General features: G+C 38.7%; 1 protein-coding gene and 1 long non-coding RNA gene across 5 annotated transcripts in view; one reads left to right on the forward strand and one right to left on the reverse strand.

Annotated features, from left to right (window-relative positions):
* Window positions 1–7,571, reverse strand: part of LOC106730161 — a 38,405-nt gene extending 30,834 nt beyond the window's left edge. The window contains exon 1 of the long non-coding RNA XR_001366601.2: window positions 7,440–7,571. This is a non-coding gene — a long non-coding RNA (uncharacterized LOC106730161). The remainder of the gene's footprint in view (window positions 1–7,439) is intronic.
* A 3-nt stretch (window positions 7,572–7,574) lies between these two features.
* Window positions 7,575–22,934, forward strand: part of CEP78 (centrosomal protein 78) — a 30,506-nt gene continuing 15,146 nt past the window's right edge. For all 4 annotated transcript variants that reach the window (XM_032477884.1, XM_032477882.1, XM_032477883.1 and 1 more), the window contains exons 1-10: window positions 7,575–8,103; window positions 10,929–11,101; window positions 11,196–11,268; window positions 12,331–12,434; window positions 14,219–14,393; window positions 16,183–16,296; window positions 17,989–18,053; window positions 18,344–18,455; window positions 20,784–20,919; window positions 22,105–22,150. In XM_032477884.1, coding sequence (XP_032333775.1) covers window positions 7,851–8,103; window positions 10,929–11,101; window positions 11,196–11,268; window positions 12,331–12,434; window positions 14,219–14,393; window positions 16,183–16,296; window positions 17,989–18,053; window positions 18,344–18,455; window positions 20,784–20,919; window positions 22,105–22,150 — 1,251 coding nt within the window. In that variant the 5' untranslated portion in view covers window positions 7,575–7,850. The remainder of the gene's footprint in view (window positions 8,104–10,928; window positions 11,102–11,195; window positions 11,269–12,330; window positions 12,435–14,218; window positions 14,394–16,182; window positions 16,297–17,988; window positions 18,054–18,343; window positions 18,456–20,783; window positions 20,920–22,104; window positions 22,151–22,934) is intronic.

The raw sequence follows: 22,934 nt of genomic DNA on the forward strand, positions 1-22,934 counted from the left end.
ATTTGCTTTCACTGTATTCTATTGTATGATGCTACCACAGTTTGTGTATTCCCCTTTTAGCAGATATTTGGGTTATTCCTAGTTTGGGGCTATGTGAACAGCGTTTCTTTGAACATTCTTCTACATGCCTTTTGAGACATACACACACATCTGCTGAATACATTAGGTGTGCAATTGCCAGGTCACGGGCTATGTAACTTCCACAGCACTGCAGCAGTTTGTAAAGTGCTGGTGTCAAGCTCCTGTCCCAACAGCAGTGTGTGGGAGTGCCAGTTGCTCCACATCCTTGTCGGCTCTCTTTTTCATCTTAGAAATTTTGATGGGCATTTGTGTCGCACTGTAGTTTTCATTTGCATCTCCTTGATTAATTAATGTGTTTTAATTTAATTAATTATTTAACATTCAATTCACTCATTGGGATGAGCACCTTTTCATGTTTTTTGGTTATTTTGTGCTTATTTTTTGTGTGGCATGCTTGTTTAAGCATTGTCCATTTTTCTGTCAAGTTGTCTTTTTGTTATTGGGTTCTTATATAAACTGGAATCAAGTTCTTCTCAGAAATAGACATTGAAAAGATCTGTCATTCTTTGGATTTTTTTTTCACGTCTTTAGTGATTATTTTGTTGATAATTTAGAATCCACAATCCATCTGAATTGATTTTTGTACATGAGGTGACATAAGGATCAAAATGAATTGCTTCCACATGAAGACTGCCACATCACCATTTATTAAAAAAGAAACCTTTATCCATTGTAGTGTCACCTTTGTCATAAATGAAGTGACCAAATATAGCTATAATCTTTATCTACTTTAAATCTATTTTTGGAAGGCATTATCTGTTGTGTTTATTCAATCTTGTGCTTCTCTTGGTTAAGACTTTTTTAATGACCCTGGAAAATGTTTTTATGCTGTTGAGAAGAATGCGTATTTTACTGTTGGGCTGAGTGTTTTATCGACATTTGTTAGATCTAGTTAATTTATAGTGTTATTCAAGTCCTCTATATCTTTGTTGATCTTCTGCCTAATTATTTTATCCATTATTGACAGTGGGGGTATTGAGGTCTCCACCTAACATTGTGGAATTATCTATTTTTCCCTTCAGCTCTTCATGTATTTTGGTATTTTCTTCTTCATGTATTTTGGTGTTATTTGGTGCACATATATTAATAATTTTGCATCTTCCTCATGGATTAACACTTTTATTAGCATAAAATATCCCTTTTTATATCTAATAACGTGTTTCTTTTAAAGTCTATTTTTTCTGGTATTAGTATAGCCATTTCAGAATTCTTACTGGTTTCTATTTGCATGATGTCTTTTTTTATCCTTTTACTTAGAACTGTGACATGTTTTGGCTAATGGAGTGTGAGCGAACATGATGTCATAGAGGCTTTAAATGGGCTTGTGTGGTTGGGCTCACTTCTTGTGTTCCGGTGAACTTTGTGAGAAGACTGCCTGGGAGCCACAGCCCCACAGTTGGGCCCCAAGATGTGTGGGACACACCTCAAACTGACCCAAAGAATGGAGCAAAATCAGTCATCTACAGGTCTAAAACAGAGCCACAGCAGCTAACCCATAGGTCCAAGAAAAACAAATTCTTGTTTATGTCACTGAGTTTTGGAGTGATTTATTTCAAAGAATTATCACAGCAAGAGCTGACTAATACAACATCTTCCAAATTATTGTTATGCAGATGGCTGCCACCATGCCTACATATAAGGCAATTGCATATTCAGAAGTTTTGAGAATTCTTGAATTGTTGGTGCCTCTCCAACACATTTTACATGGTTAAAGTTTCCGCAAATAAGTAATGTACATAAAGGCGTCTCCCTGAACTTTTATTCAATGGAATACAAAGCTCTTTTTATTCATTTTCTGCTTGAATGTAGTTTAAATGCTCTTTATGAATTTAAAAAGATGGAATATGGTAAAGTAACATCTTTGTGGACAGCTGTTATTCACAAGGGAAAATTACAAGCAAAATAGGCTTTTCACTTAATGTAGAGCACTGATACCCCCAGTGCCTCTACATGTCACGTGGACAAAGGCACTTAGTAAATACTGAACCCTGCTCTCTCCACATGAGCGGGAGGACAAGCTGTTCTAAAGCAATGGAGAGATGCTCTTAGCAGCTATTCCCAGCACTCTGTGAACTTGGATACTGTGTTGCTATGAAGCAGCCTGCTGTCTAAGGTAACTAACTACAGAAACGAGAAAGCTGAAAAAGAGAGAAAGAACCAGAAAATACCTTTCTCATGGTGACTCATTCATTCATTTGTTCATTTACCAAATGAACTGAGCAGGTTGACTGTGTGTATAACACTGTGCTGAGAACTGCACAGAATACAGAGATGTACCCCTGCTCTCAGGGAGCTTAGATCCCAGAGTGGGAGATAAGATGGAGATGCCTTATGGCAGTTCCAGATGTGCCCTATTAAATCGTTTATAAGTTCAGGGGAAGAGGAGATCCATATTTTGCTTGGATTCTCAGTGAAGTTTTCCCAGAGAAGGAGATGCAAAATAGATTGACTAGAAAAAAATTTTTAATACTATAATAGGAAGAGTTGGAAGGGAACAAAGATGTAGAGACAAACAGATCCATGAGAAATTTTTTTTAAGTCTACAAAGTGAAATTAAAGTTAAATTATGGAGGGTCTTGAATGTCAATCTTAAGAGTTTGGCCTGTATTGTGTTGGCAACGGGTGTCACGGACGATTTGGAACAGGACAATGGCACAATCAAAAAACATTGGGAGGAGTAATAAAGGATGTAGAGAGAGCCTGAAGGGAGGAAGGCATGCTGTTCTCTGAGGCAATCATTGTAATTCAGGTGTAAAACAATAAATGGTAGAATGGGAGTAATGGCAACACAGATGGAAGGGAGGAGAATGAGAGATGCTATAAAGAAAAACCGTCAGGGCTTGGTCATTGGTTGGACACATTCATTTATTTATTTAACGCATGTAATCAGTAACTGTGCTAGGTGCTGAGGATGAAAGAGGAAGCAAAACAGACATGATCACTTCCTCATGGACCATCTGGTAAACACACATCTAAAAGTGGATGTGGAATGGGATGAAGGCCGTAAACGAGAGTTATATGGTATCATGAGAGCTTATGACAAGGGAATCTGACACGTTGAGTAGGTAAAGGGATGCTTTCTTGATGAAGTGACTCAGAAGCTGAGATGAGAAGGATGAGGAGGCGTTAATCAGGGGCAGATTAAATGCAGGGACATTTCATGCAGAGGGGGCCGCATGGACAATGTGCCACTGTAAGTGTGCAGGTCTGAAAGGAGGCCACTATGGGCTGGACAACGGAGGATGAAAGGGAGGCAGGTGCAAGACGAGGGTGCAGAGACCGCGCTCCATCACACCCAGGGGTGCCCTGCCCTGGGGAGTAGTGCACTCAGAGGGCCAGCGCACAGCAGGATGAGAAGCTTGCTCCAGAATGCAACTCAACACACTGCTCTTTCGTCAAGAAAGCCTTGCCTGCTGAAGTAAACAGTATGTTTAGTGCAGATATGATTTACATTCTGAAGCAAGCTCCTTATCTTACAGAGCAGCAACACCTCAACTGGCAGCCAGCCTGCGACTCCACACTGAGCAGCCCTACTTTAGACCTCTGTGAGGAGGTCTGTCTTCATCCTAGGGGCCATGGGAAATCACAGGAAGATTTGAAGAGGAAGTGGTGGCAGCTGCATTATGGAGCAAGGATTGGAAGGCAGCCAGAGTCAACGGAAAGAAGATGAGGAAGTTTATGTCTGAAGACTTATTCTCCTGGTGAAATAAGAGGTATCCTCTTCAGGTGAGAGAGCAGTGACACAGAGTCTAGTGGAGACATGACCAGAGTGGAGGAGGTCTGGAAGAGCCACTGTGAGTAGCCATAAGCAAGGGAGTGGAAGAAAGAAATGGAGACCACACGTCAGTTAAAATAAGACAGGCTATGTTGTTGACATAGCTCTGTGACTGGATCCAACAAAACTCGTTGGTCAGAAGGTAGGTGCAGAGAAGATGAATGTTAGAGATGAGAAGAAAGCATCAGCACTGAGGCTCCATGGAGAGATAAAATGGCTTGGAAGCCTGAGTATAATGTTGTCGTGATGGACCCGGAGGAGAATAGAGGCAATGAGAGGTAAAATGATCAACTGTATTCTAGTCAAACTTACACACACCAGACCCCTGAAGGAGGAGAGCCCACCTCTTGTACAGCCCAGTAGGCCTGTCCCTCCCAAGCCAAGCACCTGCAGGGAAGCCAAGGAGGAGGGTCTGAAGTAAAGGAGCAGCATCTGTAAAGGCCCAGGGAAGAATGATAGAACATCAGAAACTTCAACCTGTTCCACATGTCTAGAGAATATATTCAGAAAGGAAAGTAGCAAGAAATAAAACAACAGAGGTAATCAAATCATGAAGGAGCTTACATGCCACGCTAAGGGATAAACATCAGATGCTAAGGGCAATGAGAAATTTGTGGCTTGCCAAGAGACAATGATGGAGAGAGATAGCTTTGTTAGAACTCATCAGCCTGGAGGGGGAAGCTAAGCCTAAGCAGGAGATAAGATCACCCAGAGATACTGTGAAATGTCAGAAGGGGTGGATGCTGAGGATAGGAACCTAAAGAACATCAACATTTAAATCGGGTAAAAGCAAGAGACACCCAGGAGTGAGACTGAGAGGAAGAATTAGAGAGGTACAAAAAATCAGGTGGCTTGATGGAAAACACGGAATAGGGAGCTTTAAGAAGATAAAAGACAACTACATTAAGTGATGTTAGAGACTAAAGAAATGGATGTAGCAGAAATGAAGTCATACTGACAAGGATGCCCTCTCATGCCAATTTCATTCAACATAGTTTTGGAAGTCCTAGCCACAGCAATCAGAGAAGAAAAAGAAAGCCAAGTTGGAAATGAAGAAGTAAAACTGTCACTGTTTTGCAGATGACATGATACTATACATAGGAAACGTGAAAGACACCACCAGAAAGCTACTAGAGCTCACCAATCAATTTAGTAAAATTGCAAAATACAAAATGAATATTCAGAAACCTGTTGCATTTCTCTACATTAGCAACAAACTATCAGAAAGAGAAATTAAGGAAACAATCCAGCTCATACAACCCAACATTAAAAAAAAATGTAAAAAATGGGCAGAACTGAAGAGTTATTTTTCCAAAGAGGAAAAATGCAGATGGCTAACAGGTACATGAGAAGATGTTTAATATCGCTAATCATCAGTGACATGCAAATCAAAACTGCAAGATGTCACCTCACATCTGTCAGAATGGCTGTCATCAAGAAGATCACAAATCATAAATGTTGGTGAGGATGTGGAGAAAAGGAAACCCTCGTGCACTGTTGGCAGGGATGTAAATTGATGCCGCCACTGTGGAAAACAGTATGGAGGTTTCTTAAAAAACTAAAAACAGAACTACCATATGACCCAGCAATTCCACTCCTGGTTATATATCCCCCCCAAAACCAGTAATCCAAAATGATACACACACCCAATGTTCATAGCAGCATTGTTTACAACTGCCAAGCTATGGAAGCAACCTAAGTGTCCAACAACAAATGAATGGGTTAAGAAGATGTGGTATACACATACAATGGAATACTACTCAGTCATAAAAAAAGAATGAAAATTTCCCATTTGCAGCAACACTGATGGACTTGGAAGGCATTATGCTAAGTGAAACAAGACAGAGAAAGACAAATACTGTATGATATCATGTGCAATCTAGAAAAATACAACAGAATAGTGAATACAATAAAAAAAGAAGAAGCAGACTCACAGATACAGAGAACAAACGAGTGGTTACCAGTGGCAACGGAGGGGTGGCAATACAGGGGTGGGGGAGTGGAAGATATAAACTACTGGGTATAGGATAGGCTCAAGGATGTATTGTATAACACAAGGAATATAGCCAATATTTTTTAATAACTGTAAATGGAAAGTAACCTTTTAAAATTGTATTAATTTTTTTTAATTAAAAAGAAAGCATAATGAAAATTGGAAACAATTTAAATTTCCATCAACAGGAAAATACACAAATAAATGACTGTATTTTCCTACATGGGCATCCTATAGAGCAACATGAACTAGATAGATCTTTACATGTCAGCATGGATGATCCTAGCAAAGATAATATAAAGCAAGCAGCAGCAGAAAACGTAGTAGAATGTTATATGCTGGTTAAGAATATTTACAAATGTAACATAAATATAAAGACATACATTGCAATGGTGAGTATCAAGTTCAGAAAAGTGGTTACCCAGGGTCATTTGAGGAGTAGTTGTGATTCAGAAAGTGGTTACACAAGACTCTTCAACAGGAAAGGTGATGTTTCATTTCACAAACTGGTTGGAGGATAGAGGAGTGTTTGCTATATTATAATTTGAGCATGTTGCATGTAAAAGTCATCGCCGACCACATCTAGGGGATTTTAGTGTAATGTAGTGTGTGTGTGTATGTGTGTGTGTCAGTAGTGGGTAGAAGAGGAATGCTGTAAACATAATGTCTAAGGCCTGACTAGAGGGCTACCACTGTTCTAGAAACTGGATGCAAATCCAAGTTCTAAGACCAATGTTAAAAGAAAAACTGAAGCATATTGAAATTTTTCATAGTTTATTTTAGCAAGAATAGATTCAATTAGGGCAAAACCAAACTGGAAGTGTTCAAGAGCTATCCATCCACAGGAGCTGCAGTGAGATTTTTATTTAAAAAAGGAAGGACGCAAAGCAAGGAAATGATTGATTTGCTATAGCATAAAGCCTAATTAGCAGTTTGTGACTGGTTGTCCTTATCAGTTCAGTTTCATATCCCTGAGGCATTTACAGGCTTAGATCTTGGTTTATGTAGGCCACCACATCATTAAAGCCACATCAGTCCAATTACCTCCTTGTTTGATTAATTGAACTGTCTGAGTTCTTCCACTTAAGTTACTTCTCGTGCCTCAGTTTCTCTCTTGTAAAGTGGATATTCAATAGTAAATTCTATGTCTAGTTGTTAGGAAAACTGAATGATTTCAAACCGAAACAGCTTAAAATAATACCTAGGAGGCAGAAAGTACTAGTTACCCGAGATAGCCATCATCATCATCAGTTAAAATAAAGTGATAATTAGTAACCACGATAATGTCCTCAATGCGTGGAACACTTTACCGTTTGCCAACAACTGTGTGAGGTAAGTAGAAACTACAGGATCTAAGACTTCTTTGCAGAAAGTAACACAGACGTGAACGATGTAATGGACCACAGGTAACGTTCACTCAGCCGTTCATGCATCGCTAATGGAGATACCCCTTATCTCTCCTGGGTGGTGCAAACAGAAACTTACCGGGAGTTTGGACTACTTTTAAAATGCGTTGCTACATCCATATCTCACTTTTATTTGGATCAATCAGTAAATGCTTCTTGGAAACGCCAAGTTTCCCAAACCTACCTTTTGCATCGCCCTCGCCTGGAAGCTCCCGCCGAGTCCCCTCAGGCCCTGTCCCAAGGGAGGCGGGGCCTGCGTGCTGACGCACGGCGGGCGCGCTGACGTCCTCACGCACCGCCCCCCGGGACCCGCCCGCCAGCTTGAATCGCAGCCCCGCGCGGCTGAGGGCGGTGAGGCGGGCTCCAACGGCCGGCGCCGTTGGGCGGGAGGCGATGCGGGAGCGCGGCACCCAGGGGCCGGCCTAGCTGGGGCCCGGGGCCCAGCGTCTTCTGGTCGAGCCGCTTCTCCTGCACACGCTGCGGGGCCGCAGCCGCCGGGCCGTGGGCGCCCAAGGGGCCCGGCGGCCACCTGGGCCCTCAGGCGGGTGCTGGCGCCGTGTCCGCTGCCGGCGTGCCCCGAGGCCGCCTTCAGGCCATGATCGACTCGGTGAAGCTGCGCCGCGACAGCGCGGCCGACTTCTTCTCGCACTATGAGTACCTGTGCGCGCTACAGGACTCGGTGCCGCTGCCCGCCGTGCGCGCCTCCCTGCGGGAAGGCGTGCTGGACTTCAACGCCGACCGCCTCCGCGTGGTGGACTGGGCACCGCTCCTCAGCACCCTCAAGATTAATAAAGATCTGCCCCTGATCTCTATCAAGAGCTTCTTCCAGCCTTGGCTCGGCGAAATAGGTGTGTAGTTCCCGCTTCCAGGGGCCCTCGTGTCAGCGTCGAGAAGCAGGATTTTAGACGGTGCAAGGGGGAGCCTGCGCGCTGGCACGGGTACCCAGTGTCGGATATGTGTACAATAGACGGGGCGTGCGGCCAAGGGCTGCTGCCAGCTCGGTGACCCCTGCCAAGCCCCTTAAAGCCTCTAGGTCTTAGTGTTCTGAATGTAACGTGGGCTTAACAGGACCCACTCTATATGGTGGTTGCAAGGACTCACTTTGTTAATGTTTGTAGAGCACTGAGTACAATTTAGAGCATCGTTAATCGTTCGATGTATGTTACCTGGTTTATTGAATGACGTCGTCTGGCGTAGAACAAAGCGATGAAGAAATTGATATATCCTAGCTTCATTTTGTTTTAAGACAGGTCTCAGGAAAAAAAAATTTTTTTAAATAGTCGTGTATGGAGTGACAAGAACACAGCTGTGCAGGCAGCCCAGGGTTTGAATTCCAGGGCTTACACTCTACTTGTGGCCTGGGCAGGTTACTTTTGAACTGCAATCTCCACACTTGTAAAGTGGTATTAAAAACCACTCTTTCCATAGATTCTTAGAATGAAACAGGTTATGTATGTAAAGTATCCTGGCACTTGAATGAATTCAGTCAGAACCAAACACTGCTGGAGACAAAGCTCCTGCCCTGGAGCGTCTCCTCTTCCACTGGGCAGCGAGTAAACACAAGCACAGTAGTCATACTCTGGAAGAGGTGGGCTCTGGTGCTACAGAGCACGGAATCTTGGAGGGAAGGTTCAGGGTGGGCTTCTTGGAGGAGGTGCCTTCCTTTCTAAGGATGTGTAGAAGTTTCTTGCATCACAGGAGGGAGCAGTCTGTGTCAAAGTTTGAGAAATATAAGAAAATATGGCAAAACTAAGGTATAGGACTGGAACTCAGGGTTTGAGAAAGAAGTGAGAGTTGATACTGGAATCTGAGTGGGGCCAAACAGAAAGGGGCCTTGTTTGTCCTGTGAGAAGGTTGAATGTTTGTCCTAAAGGCTGTGGGAAACACTAAAGAAGGGTGAGGTGGACTTCTGGTTTAGAAGCTCACCCTGACCTCGGTTAGGAAGGCAGTTGGTTGGGTGGAGGATGAATTGTTACCTAAGGGTCCAAGTTAAGATACGAAAAGGGAGGACTGAGTTTCAGAGATCGGAGAGACAGAATGGATGGGGCCTGGTAACCAGATAGAAGAGGGGGGAGCAGCAAAGTTGGGTGGGTGACAGTTTACAGCAGCATCTTCCTGTGAGATACAGTGAACAGTAAGAAGGGAGTGGGGGTAGGGAGAGGATCTTACTTCATCTTCAGTGTTTAGAGGGCCTGGTAGACAAGTCTCTGCCCCAAGGTACAGAGCTGAGCTGTTTGGGAAGACAAGTGTTTGAAGGCATGAAAGAAACTTAAGTTACCTACAAAGAGGATCCCAAAAATCATAGGTCTGAGAGATGTTTTTTAAGTGGTCACACTCAAGTATGTGTATAAATTGAGAGAAAGTAGCCAGCAGAGGAAGAGTGTGAAGATCTAGTAGAGGAAGTGATGGTTGACTGATTTTTAAAAACCTGAATACTTATCGTGTTCCTGGTCCTTTTCTAGGACCTGGGTTTCACACCGTTTGCTATCTCTTCTGCAAGGACAGTTCAACTCATCCCCTGGTGGAGAGAAGTCAGATTATTCTCTGCATCTCATTCAGGTGTAGGAACTGTTCTGTACCACTGAAGGGGCTTAATCAAAGCAATAACTTAGAAATCAAAAGAAATTACAGCTGGAAGGGACCTTAGAGTCAAGGCCACTGTACTTAATTTTGCCTAATACTTTATACTGAAAGTAAGACAAATTTATTGCAGAGCTCATTCACTTCAGAGTTCCTTCATGGAACCTTCTTTATCTCTTGCATCCATTGGGTCTCACTTGTAGATTTTGGTCTCCTAGATTTGCTTCTTCATCCTTACCACGTTTTGCCCGGACTATTGCAGAAGCTCCTAGCTGGTTTTGCTGCCCTGGGCTCAGTTCCTCTAAGTTCATCTGCCTGCTTGGCTTGAGTGATCTTTGAAAATGAAAAGATGTGTTTAAAATAATGCTTATAATGGCTTGCCTGCACAGGATTAGTGCTCATTTGTTGCACGGCTTGTGTTCTGCAGATAGGCATGAAATCTAAAATGTGCTCTGCCAAGCTTCATGGGGCTATTTGGCCCTGAGGAAGGGGTGCTTTTTCTAATCTAGCTGAAGTAGGTGCGTTTTTCTAATCATTCTGTTTATCTAATTGGTCCTTTAGCAGCGGGGCATCTTTTCCTAACCAGTAGAGGCACCCTTACAGAGCCAGTGGTAGTCCCAGTGCTCATTACCTATGGGATAAAAGCCATACTCTCTCCTAGGCTTGCTTCCACCAACATCCGTATTTTAATTTCTGTGTCTTCCAGTTGCACCCTGGCCTTTAGTCATCCCCACCTGCAGTATTTACAGTGCCCAGCAGGTGTCAGGCTTGGGTGTCTTTGCACAGGCACTCCCTCTGCCCTTAATGCACCTCCTGCTCTGACTCTATGTGGTCTTGTCTTTCTAGGTTCAGCTTCAGGGTTATCTTGAAGCCGTCACTTAGGCATAACTTTGTTCTTCCGTAGGAACCTCTGCACACATAGGTTATGTTTCTGTATCTCCTGTGGTTGAAGTTTTTAGTTTACACATGTCCCTCCTTGAAAAGGGCTTTAAGGGCAGCAGGTCATTTCTGATCCTTAGCACAGAGCAGATGCTTTTTAATGATGATAAAATGTATGATTGAAATCACTAATTTTACACTAACTTTGCTTTAGGGTGTGACAGAAATAAAGTTTGCAGAAGTCGTGTTCCTGCGATAAGAAATAAAGATGTGACCTTTCAGTTGTGTAAAGCCCTTAAATGCTGTTTAAGTGCGTCAAGTGCACTGAGGAACCTGGAGCTAAATGGACTGGTTCTGAGAGAGAGAGATTTAACTGTTTTAACAAAGGTAAGCTGCCTTCAATGTGTCCTGTGAACATTTGATAGTTGCTTTTGGGGGAAACTAAACCAATAAATTTTTAAACTTTTTCTCCCCACTTAAGGGATTGAATAAATCAGCTACTTTGGTGCACCTGTCTCTTGCAAATTGTCCAATTGGAGATGGAGGTTTAGAAAGTAAGTTTCAGTCTTAAGTCTCTTCCCATCACACTGGTCTCTTGATTCCCTATACCCCTTACTTCCTGTCTGTACCTTTTCTTGGTGCTGTCTCTACTTGGATTGTCTCCTGTACTGCTCAAACCTTAGTCCAGTCTCATTTGTACCATGAAAGTTTGTCATGCTAGATACTCTCTGAATTAATTTTACTTAAGGTTGTGTTAAGCTACAAACCACACAGATACACACTATTTTATATTTTGTTTTTTGTGTTTGCTCATATTTTTATGGTTTCTCTTCAAGAGATATTATGGGAAGGAAAATAGCAAGATATAAAAAGCAAAAAAATCATCATTATCTTTAGATTGTTAAAACATCAATCTGCAGTCATAATTATAATGAACTGTGGTATGTATCAAAATAGGAAATATAAACATAGTACTATAAGAGTATATAACAGGCCAGCAAACTCAGGGGTGTTGGTGGGGTATATCATGGACCTAATCAAGAGAAGGTGACTATTGGTTGGGGTCCTGAAGCATTAGTGTTTGTTCGCTGTGCCCACTAGTAGTCTGGAGGGTAAGGAAGCCTGCATTTCCATTTCAGGGAACAGAGAGTTTGAGGTCCTCTGTCTCATATTGCATAGCACCTAATAAAATTCTGGATTTATGGTTGACATTTAAATTTTTGATTGATAAGATTGGGATGTACCATTAGAAATGAAAATAAGAAGAGTCTTATACTTTTTAGGTTTTTCTTTTTTTCCCCCACGTCTCAAAGGATTTGTTGTACTTTATTGAGTGATTGGGAATAAAATTTGAAGTAATCAGTGTATTCAATTTTAGTATGTAAATAAAATTAAACTGTTGCTGTAAACTGGAATAATGCTTTGTTACTGACATATTTTAGAATGCACCAATTCATCAGCTACCTGTTTGGGAAGATTGTAGACAGTGATTTTAAAAATGTGGCTATACACCTCCAATTGACTCAAGAAAAGCAAATAAGTCAAGATTGACCAATGTATAGGCTCTTCATCTTATTGTGTGTGTGGTTTGTTTTTTTTTTTTTTCCCCCTTTTAGTTATTTGTCAAGGTATAAAGAACTCTATCACTCTTAAGACAGTAAACTTCACTGGGTGTAATCTGACATGGCAGGGAGCAGATCACATGGCCAAGATCTTAAAGGTGATTTTATGTTTAAACTTTCATGAAAACATATGTGATTGAAGCACATTAATATGTTGATACAAATGGCAATAATTTTTGTCTTTTGATACATGTGAATGCAGCTTTAGTTTTGTTGAAAGACTATAACCAGTTATCAGTTTGGGGTTGTACCATTGAGTAAAGGTAGTCCACTCAATCTTAGGAATAAGAGATTTAATATATAACACACAGTAAGTAATACTTTGATGTATTTTAATTATTGAAACATTTATTGTGGTACTGTGAAGAAAGTATGCCATTATAGTCTTCAGGACTTAATCAAGTATTTATTAGGTGCTCTAATTTATAAACTAATAAAAATCACTACGTTAGCATTTTGTAAATATAGTTTTAAAAATAATGTCTTAACAACTTTACAGTGGTTATAATCACTGTGTTTAAACCTGAAAGTACTTAACAATTGGACATGAAGCCTTTTTAATAATTTGATGTTACAAATCAGGGATAGGTAAACTATGGCTGGTGGGTCAAATTCAGCCCATCACCTGTTTTTGTAAAGAAAGTTTTTTGGAACATACACATGCCCATTGTTTGCATGGTAACTATGACTACTTTCACCCTACACCAATGGAGTTGAGTAGTTGCAACTACAACTTGAGTAGTTACTCAAGTTCAGTTGAGTAGCTGAAAAAATTTCAATTTAAATCTAAAAATTTAAAAATTCTTTGAGCCTGTACAGGGCAAGTCCATTGACCCCAGGGATAGAAAATGGTCAAGAGCTTGGGTGCTGAAGCCAGATAGCCTAGGTACAAATTCCATCTCTTGGATTATAGCTGGTGACCATGGAGAAATTACTTTACCTCTATGCCTCATTATGAGGTTTAAATGATAAGTAGTACTTGGCACATTTTAAGCACCTCGAGTTTGCTGTTACTTTTGCTTGTTGCCTTTATAAGTTATTGTTAATAGAAGAATGACACTAATGATTTTCCTTTCAGAGTGTCAAAGAAACTTTGAGTCTTTTATTCATTTAAGAATGTATTAAGATTTTCTTCCTTTGAAGTCAGTGTTCCCTGTTACCAAAATTTATTTTATGAATAAAAAGAGCTGAGTATGTCCTTAAGACAAGACTTGTGGTTAAATGTGAAACCATCAGTTTCCTAAGGCACATCAAACTGACTTTGCATAGTCTAGGCTTCCAAAGTTGGTGTACGTACCCTAAGTAGCATGCGAGATCCATTTTGTAAATACAGTTTTTAAAATAATGCCTTAGGAGTTAGGAGAAGAAAATATTAGAACCTCTCTAACTTACATCATATCATTTTAAAAAAAAATCTGTGTAATTTATAATGTATGTAAGTTATGTGTATAGAACTTCTTGTATATAATTTGTTAATAAATAACATCAATATTAAAAAGTTTACTTGTGGGATGCCCAATCAAGTGTTTGGAGACCATTGGAGGACAGAATGATAAAATTTAGAGACTCAGCAATGATAAAATGTAGAACCAATTACCTGCATTGGCAGATAAGGAAAATAAAATCCATAAACTGTAATTGAGTTGTCAGAGTTTACATAACTAATCAAAAATAGGCCAGTGGCTAGAGTCTAATCACTGACAGGAGAATCTGGGTCACTGGACTCCTAAACCAGAACTGACTGTTTAATTCTTAGGTTGACTCTCCTGGCGCAGAAACTTGGTATATATATGTAAATCTCTAACATAATAAGCCATACTCAGCAGGCATACCCTTTTTCCTTATTCAAGCATCTTAATTTCATCCTGTTAAATCTCTGAAGTATCAGACCATCAGAAGGCACGAAGAAACCTGGGCTGAGAGTCTTCGTTACAGGAGACCTGACCTTGACTGCATGGCTGGCTTGAGGCGCATCACTCTGAACTGCAACACGCTCATTGGTGACCTCGGTGCAGGTGCTTTTGCAGAATCTCTTAGTGAGGATTTATGGCTTAGAGGTAAGTTCTAAAATTGAAAATACTGAATTTTTAATATTAAATATGGTTAGCTTTTGGCTTGATACTGTTGTCATAGGATTTTTTTAAAAGCCTCATTTTCCCAATTGCTTTTATTTTGCATTTAAACTTTATCTAAAAGTTGCATATATTCTTTATAGAAAATATAGGGTAACAAGAAAATAGAATTACCTATAATCTTAGTACCCAGATACAATCACTGTTCACTTTGGTGTATATACTATACTGTCAGTCTTTTTTTTTTTTTTCTTATAAACATATTTATACACTTAGGGATTACAAAAATAGAATTGTAGTGCACTTACTGTTTCATACCTCTGCTTTTTTTACTTAATGATGTATCATGTAGTACTCCATTATATTGATGTTCTGTTGTTTAACCAGTTCTTTGCAATCAGATTTAGAGTTTGCTTTTCCCTGTCAGAAACAGTGTGAACACGTTGTATATATATTTCTGTGTCTTTTGGGATTACTTCTGTAGAATATGATGCTAAAAGTGGAATGACTAAATGTGGAATATTTTTACGACTTTTGATACATGTTGCCAAATTGCCATCCATAAATGTTGTGCCAATTTATAGTCCATTCCAACAGTGTATGTGAGGCCTACATCCTCACAAATACTGGTTTGTGGTACTTGCAAAAACTGTAAAACTACAAAACTTGTTCTTCCCCCTTTTTATGCAGGTGGAATTTCTCCAAATTTTATAACTTTTTTAGTTAGTATACCATAAGCATCTTAACAAATCAATAAATTTACATCTGCTACATCATTTTTAGTGGTTGTTCAGTGTTACATTATATAAATCTGCCATAATACACTTGGTTATCCATTCTTCCATTTAAGCCCTGTCCAGTTTTTCATTTACAAATAGTACTCTGATAAACATCCTTGCTTACACTCTAAAGAATGCTTCAGGTTAAATTATCATAAAGAATTGTTGGATCAAAAGAGTGTGCACATATTAAGGGCTTTTGTTACAGGATCTTGGCCTAATCTGATAGGAGAATAACCACATTTTGTTTTATTTTGTATTCATTTGATTTGCTAGTGAGATTTACTGGCTATTTGTATTAATTTGGCTAGTTGGTTAATTATATTCTGTGTCCATTCTTCTGCGGTAAAAGTTTGTAAGAGTTGCATCATTTTTGGTCAGATCCATATGTTTGATTTACTATTTCTGTGTGTCATGGGTTTTGCAAGACTCTAGTTTTTTAATGTAATAATATACATGACACTTTAAAAAGAAGGACTCATGATAGTTTCCTTTCATGTAATATTTTTTATACCTGTGCTTTCATGATGATCCTTTTGGTTTAAATGAGTAGGTTGTTCAACCTCGTAACTACTAGAACTTATTCTCATTTGTTGTTTTTTTTGAATGCAGTGAAATTTCTGAGCCCCACCAGTTTTTGCCTGTGAAGTTTGCACTGCTGCTGCTGCCCTTGCTAATTATGAACTAATTCATTTTGTGATGTTTTTCACTCAATGGTTATATAAAGTTATTCTTCAGTTCTGTAATTGTAAAATATGTTGGTGATTTATTGGTACTCAAGCCAGGGTAATCATTGCACATTCAAGAAGAGTTTTTTAATTGGATTTTGTGTTATGTGTGTGCTTATATGACTCTGTTTTTTTGGAATACCCAAAAGTAAAAACTAGCCATGATTGGTCTTGTGTAGGACTCTTCTACACACACGTAAATGAGAGTCGTCTCTATGTTAAATCTGTATAGGGTAAGCAAGTGACCTTTTTGTCTTTCATCATAAGCACTTGACCTGCAGCAGTGTGGCCTCACCAATGAAGGAGCTAAGGCTTTACTCAAGGCCCTTGAAACCAACAGAACTTTGGTCATTCTGGATATAAGAAAAAATCCACTTGTTGGTATGTGGTCACAATTTTTTAATTGATAACAAATAGCAAAACAAAAAGAATTTGTTCATGTATTGACAATTTTTAAAACCTAGTGAGTTTACTTTCTTAATCTTATACAGATGACCCTTGAACAACGCGGGGTGCAGTTGAAAATCTGGGTATAACTTTACAGTCAGTAGTTCTGCATCTGTAGATTCAACCAGCCTTGGTTCCTGTAGTTTTCTAGTACACATTTACTGCGTGTGAGTGGACCTGTGCGGTTCAGACCCATGTTGTTCAAGGGTCAGCTGTACTTTTCTAATATTGTACTTCCTTTATGTTTTTAGCAGATAATTTACTAATTAAAATGAATTATGCTTGTAAATTGTTCTTGGCTGCTACTCTGCATAGAGGTAAACCTAGATAATAAGCCTGCTTCTACAAAGAGCATTATTTCCTTCTTGTGGAATCTCTGAATTTTTGGAAAGAGTACTCTATTCACTTGTCAGTTTAACAAGTAATTTTTTGAATACCTTCGTGTGTGAGAAGGTGAGTTTAGGCACTAGGGATATAGCAGTGAACCAGATAGACAAAGTCTTGCCTTCATGGAGCTTACATTCTAGTAGAGGAGTCCAGATAGAAATGAGTAAACAGATAAGTAATGTAGTTTTAGATAGTAGGAAGTTCAAAATACCTTAATGTAAGGAGACTGAGGGGGGCAGGTAGGTCTACATTGGATAGGCTAGTTAGGGGACATCGTCACTGGAAAAGAGACATTTGAGTGGAGACCTGAGTGAAGAGAGGATCAAGCCATGGAAGGTCTGGGGGAAGCACATTCCAGGATAAGGAAGCAATGAGTATGCAGGCATGTAGGTGGAAGGAGTATTTAACGAAAAGCAAGGAGGCCAATATGGTGAGGAAGACTAGGGTCTGCTGTGAGGTCAAGGAGCTAACCAGGGGCCTGATCTTGTAAAGTCTTGAAGGCTTGAGTAAAGATAGGGATTATTCTAAATGCATAGAGGGTTTTGAGCTGGAAAAAAAGGCATGATCCAAATAGTGTCTTGGTAAGATGACCCTGATATAAAGAGTAGACTTGAGGGGATAAAGAAGAGAAATGGGGAGACGAAGTAGGGCACTGTCACCACGGTCTGAATGAGAGATGTTTATGGCTTAACTTAGACTAGAAGTTTGGAGCAAGTGAAAAGTGGTTGACTTCAGGTTGTGTTTTGAGAGTGTAGCTAACAAGACTTGCAGATCTATTAGATGTGGGGTATGAAGGAGATAGTAATAAAGAGACAAGTCCCAGATGATTATGTGCACAACTGGGTGGTACCACTTAGAAGAGGGCTGAGAGGAGGAGCAGCTTTGAGGGAACATCAGGACTTTGGTTTGCTATCTTAATCTAAGTGTCTAGACAGTGCTCAGATTCTCTGCTTTCTATCCAAAGTATCCAAAGCCACTTTAGATACAAAGTGTTTGTGTAAATTTGACCTTTGCTGCTGCCAAAGTAGCAGCCATTGAAGGCAGTCTGCAAGGTGGCATCTTAGATTTTTGAGGAAGAGATTAAAATACACAAAGGGAAAAGTAGATGTATAATTACATAATGTAAATTTCATGTTTAATTTTGTGGGAAAAGCAATAATGTGTTGGTTTTTGTTTTTAAATGGGAATAGCCACTTACTGGGGAAACAGTTACTCTAATTTCAATTTATTTCACTTTAGATCATTCTGTGATGAAAGCAGTTATCAAAAAAGTTCTCCAGAATGGAAGGAGTGCCAAGTCAGAGGTATATCATGTTTTAGTTCTCTAGGAACCATTTCTCTTTAATTGCTTGTTTTTCTTCCTTTTTCTAATAAAATAAAATTATCAAGGTACTTTTCTGTCATCTTAAGTTGTTAGTCAAATCAAATGGCTTTTCTGTTTTTGAAAATACTGTATGATTCTTTAATTTAGGTTACCAGAAATGCAGATTGAAAGCATTTTACTAACTTAGCATATCTTAATAATTTCCAGTTGAGAACAAAACCTCATAAATTACCTGTAACTGAAATGGCTTATTTATTATCTCTCTCTCAGTACCAGTGGATAACTTCTCCATCAGTGAAGGAACCATCCAAAGCTGCCAGACAGAAGAAGAGAACTATAATTTTGGGAAGTGGTCGAAAAGGAAAAGCTACTATTAGAATCGGTAACCCTTTTCTTTACTTTTTTTTTTTTTAATGCTACTAGAATTTATAGTCCTTTTGCATTCTGATGTGCTGAAATTAATATCTCTTCTCATGTGATACTGGTAACAACCGATGTTATATGTCTGCATGTTAGGAGAATTATAATTGTTTTGGTACATATTATGAGAATTTTTAGAATATTAAAACACTGAATGAAATTAAAGAGATGTTAGTATTAACCAACTTCATTGTTTGAATTTTATAGAAAGTTCATTATTTTGAAAATATTTCCTGATTGATGATTAGTTCTAATACTTTGCAGTTAAGTTTGGGCTGCACTGTGACAGTTTTAGCAATGGTGCTTTTGAGGGATGATTTTTTTTTTTTTTTTTTAATGAAATGAAATTTCTTCCCAGTTTCAGTTTTCCTGTTGTTTCCTTCTTCTTTGCAAATTCTTACCTAGAGTTATTGAATCAGGTAATACCTTGCTTCTCTCAATGACTAAAAAGACTTAAAATATATAGAATCCTTATAAAAGATTATGCAAAGAAGCTTATTGACCTAGATGGAACATTTTAGAAAAACATTTTCTAAATGTTTAATGTATGTTTAATTTTCCAAACAATACTTAACCCAGGATTTTAAAATTAAGCCTATAATTTTGTGACCAAATGTAATAAAAATCTTTTAAAACTCTTTAACCACCAATGACTTAAGTTTCACATCCTCTTGAATATATAAATTTGATATAATCCAGTTCTACTGGTACTTTTATATTGTTTCTAAGTGACCTTAACTGTCTGTTTTCTGGAACACATTATCTTTAGTTGCAAATAGCATTTATTTTTCATAATAATAGTGAATGGCAGAGTGGCATTATATAAATATATATAAATAAAACATGTGTATATAACAGGAATTTTCTAATTTTAGTACCTGGTGGTATGTTGTAGGGGTATCATGGAATAAGAATAAAACAATTTAAAATTTTTTCTTATTTAGCATGATAAAGCAAAGTGGAAATGTGACTGAAGTTTACAAGCTCACTGAGCTTTTTTAAGAGTAATTTTATTTCTTGGGCTTTTTTTATTTGCCTCAGTTATTTGGAGACATAGAGGTAAGCCAATTCAATGTCTGCCTATATAGTTAGATCCAGGTGAATATAGGGGTTAAATAATTCTGTGAATTGTGTCACATTTATATTGTAATTATGTATGCAGAAAAGAGACTGGAACTTTTGTTAGAATTTTTTTTATCTCCTAACAAAATAAGTGTAATTTTTAAAAATTTTAATTACAAAATATATTTGCATTAGTTTCTGAAAGGAAAGTTATACACATACAAACCACATACATAAAACATTCTTTGAGGGTAATTAAGTTAAAAAACAAAAAAAGAATAGCAAGATGAACTGAGCTTCTATATATTTTAAGAGGCATGTAAATTTGTCCAGAGAAATCACATAGAATCATGTGGTGATTATCAATAAGGTTGTTCTGTATTACCACATACACGTTACCACATTTACATGCCATCCTAATGCTGCTAAAGTAGGTCTTGTATAGTAGATTTGAAGGATTAATAGAACCATTTTAACTTATGATGCTTGTTTTCAGTAACAGTAGAGAAAATTAAGTATTTAAATGTGAATTTGAATACATAGTTTGTTCCTAAATAAAATACTAACATGTAGGTCTAGTTTTTACTACAAATACTTCATGTAAAGATACTTGACTCTTCAGTACTGAAATGTAGGTTAAATCTCCACATTTCCCTCTTTCATCCAATGGATTTCATTTGGTTTCTGTGTGTTTTCTATATGAAATCAAATCAGCAGTGAAGGTCAACACTTACAGGAGGGTAACATTGGCTTACCTACCAGCCAGCAACTTGAAATCTCATTACTTTGATTGTTTTAATCTTAAACTGAAATTTTGGTCTAATTTCAGAACATTCTGTTTGTCAGGAGTCATGGGTGTATCTTTGTTTCTCTATCCTTGAGATTCAGAAATGCCAAAAGTGTTCTGAGATTCAATAAACTTGAATGTTTCTGCGTGATATACAAAATGTGTCATTCTTTGGGGGATATTTTTTATTTATTTTTGCATGTCCTGCACATCTCAATACTTATGTTTTAGTTAAAATAACTTGTTACTGTAGAGAACTTAATACTTTTAAAAATTGCTGGCCTGTGTAAAACGTTGTTACAAAACAATCCTGTTTTTAATGGCTTTGACATCATTGTCCAGTGCCTGTTGGATTCCTTTCAAAGTGTACACATGTGATAATTGCTCTGTAGAACCTTTGGTGCATCTTGATTCCTTCTTTTCATGCGTTCTCAAACATAGGATTGGCTACAAAGAAACCTGTGAGTAATGGAAGAAAACAGTCCGTTGGTAAAGAATGTTATGCTCCTGAACCTTTGCCCCCTGGTGTGTCTGGTTTCCTGCCATGGCGTACTGCAGAACGTGCAAACAGGAACAGGTAGGGTGTTTTCATTCCCTGTCTTTTTCAGTCATTCAGAATTCTTTATTTTGGAGCTGCTATTATGTGGGAGGTCTCTGATAGTTTCTATAGGAGAAGATAACTCACACATGGCTTCTGCCTAATGAGTCCTCTAAGGAAGAAGAACAAAAACTAATTATAATCGGGAGTTTCAAGTTGTTTCTCAAGTGTCACAACAGATGTAACCCTATGGGAATCAAGAAGAGACTAAAATTATCTCCAGTTCTGCAAGTGAGAAAGATTTCATTAAAGGCAGGTGTAGGTGAAGCAAGCCCTTCAGCACAGAAGTGGGAATTTGGATATGTAGGAATGGGGAAAAAAGACATTTTATGGGAATATTTTAATGCAGAATGGATGAGAAGTATGGATTAGACCTAATCTAAATCAATTGGCTTAACTTTGTGAATCAGCTTTAGTGAGTCAAACTAGACTTAGCTTGCTTTAGCTGATTACTTACCCAAGAGATAGCTGTTCATAGTAATTTTTGTTATAGCAGTGTAAATAAAATTGTTGAATTATAGCTTTAGGCTTGCTAAGTGAAATAGATTGCTATAGATTATTTTCAAATGACTTACTGCTAGTATTCAAGATATTGGGGATTAACAATTGCTTAAGAAAACAAAGAGAATGATTTTAAATAGCATTTGAAGTAGGTACTGTGTAAAATATCTGTTCATTTGCTCACATTAAATTGATGTTTATAATCTCCATTGGACAACTACTCTTTTGCAAATGGTAATGTGAATTACTATTGCATAAACTATAGTGTTAAGTCACCAGTTTCACTAGTTTCACAACTTTGTGGTTTCATATCTTCTTCTTGAGACATTTACTAATCTCAGGTCCATCCTTATCACAAAGTTATAAATTAGAAAATGGTTACTTTCACCAGTTAAAGAAGTTAGACTGAAATCTCAATCATCCTGAACCTAGGAACTGAAGGGACCTCTCGGCGGTTCAACGAGTTATCATAAAGCTGGTCTGCTAAATTCTGTTCAATTTTCTCCATGGCAGAGCCTTCCAGGTCTTTATTTTGAGCTTATTTATTTTTATACACAATTCTATAGTGGATATTTTACATAATACTGATTAGTTTTATTAACTAGGATTAACAGGTGACATATTTACATCAAATATAACTTCATTTTGTTGATGTCTTTTCAGGGGTTTTCCATTAATCAAAGCTCGTGATGTATGTAATCAGTTGCAGGTATGTTGTTCTATTTCTAATTTATAGCGGGTTTAAGTGAGAAAAGTGAAGGTCATTCTCTTTGCTTTTTAAACTGAACAGAGCCTTCCAAGAAGCATTTCCCTTTCTGAAATAAATCATCTAGAACTTGTCGGGTGGCTCTGCCAGCGCCACGGCGGAGTTGTGTGGATATGGGCCACTCTGGGAGCCTCAAGGTTACGTCTGTAAACAAGGAAGCCGTTTCTGCAGTCCACAAATCAGCTGTTACCCAGTGAAATGAATTTGACTGCCATTTCTGATCCCACACTTGGAGCTGTCATACTCAAGAATGTCCATATGCTTTCAGAAAATGTTGACTAGGGGCTCTCTGTACAAGTTCTGATCTTAAAGCCAATATAGAGCAGCACATCCCAGAGCCTCTGCATCAGCACTTCTCCCTCTCTCACCAAGGCCACACACAGTCCCCCTCACACTGCCTCAGGGTCTTGGAGCAGATTAAGCCTGTCAGCACCAGATTCTCCTTCCCTGTTGTCGTGGCAGACTGATGTTGCTCTGTGAAAGGCAGCATGGCTGAGGTGAGAGGAGAGCACCCTGGCTGTCAGTACTGCCCCCTCGCATGCCCAGAAGGGATGCACGCCTCGTTCCACCGCTGGGATTTTCCTATCCTGCAGGGCTTGCTGCTTGTCATCAAAATGATATCCTAGTGACTTGTCTTCTATTCAGTTATATAATCCCAGCACACTTCTTTTTGATCTGTAGACTTTATGGTGTTGTGATCAGGTCAGTTTTTAAATGTTTGGAAACA

The sequence above is a fragment of the Camelus ferus genome, chromosome 4, assembly GCF_009834535.1.
Source record: "Camelus ferus isolate YT-003-E chromosome 4, BCGSAC_Cfer_1.0, whole genome shotgun sequence".
NCBI classification, from domain to species: Eukaryota; Metazoa; Chordata; class Mammalia; order Artiodactyla; family Camelidae; genus Camelus; species Camelus ferus.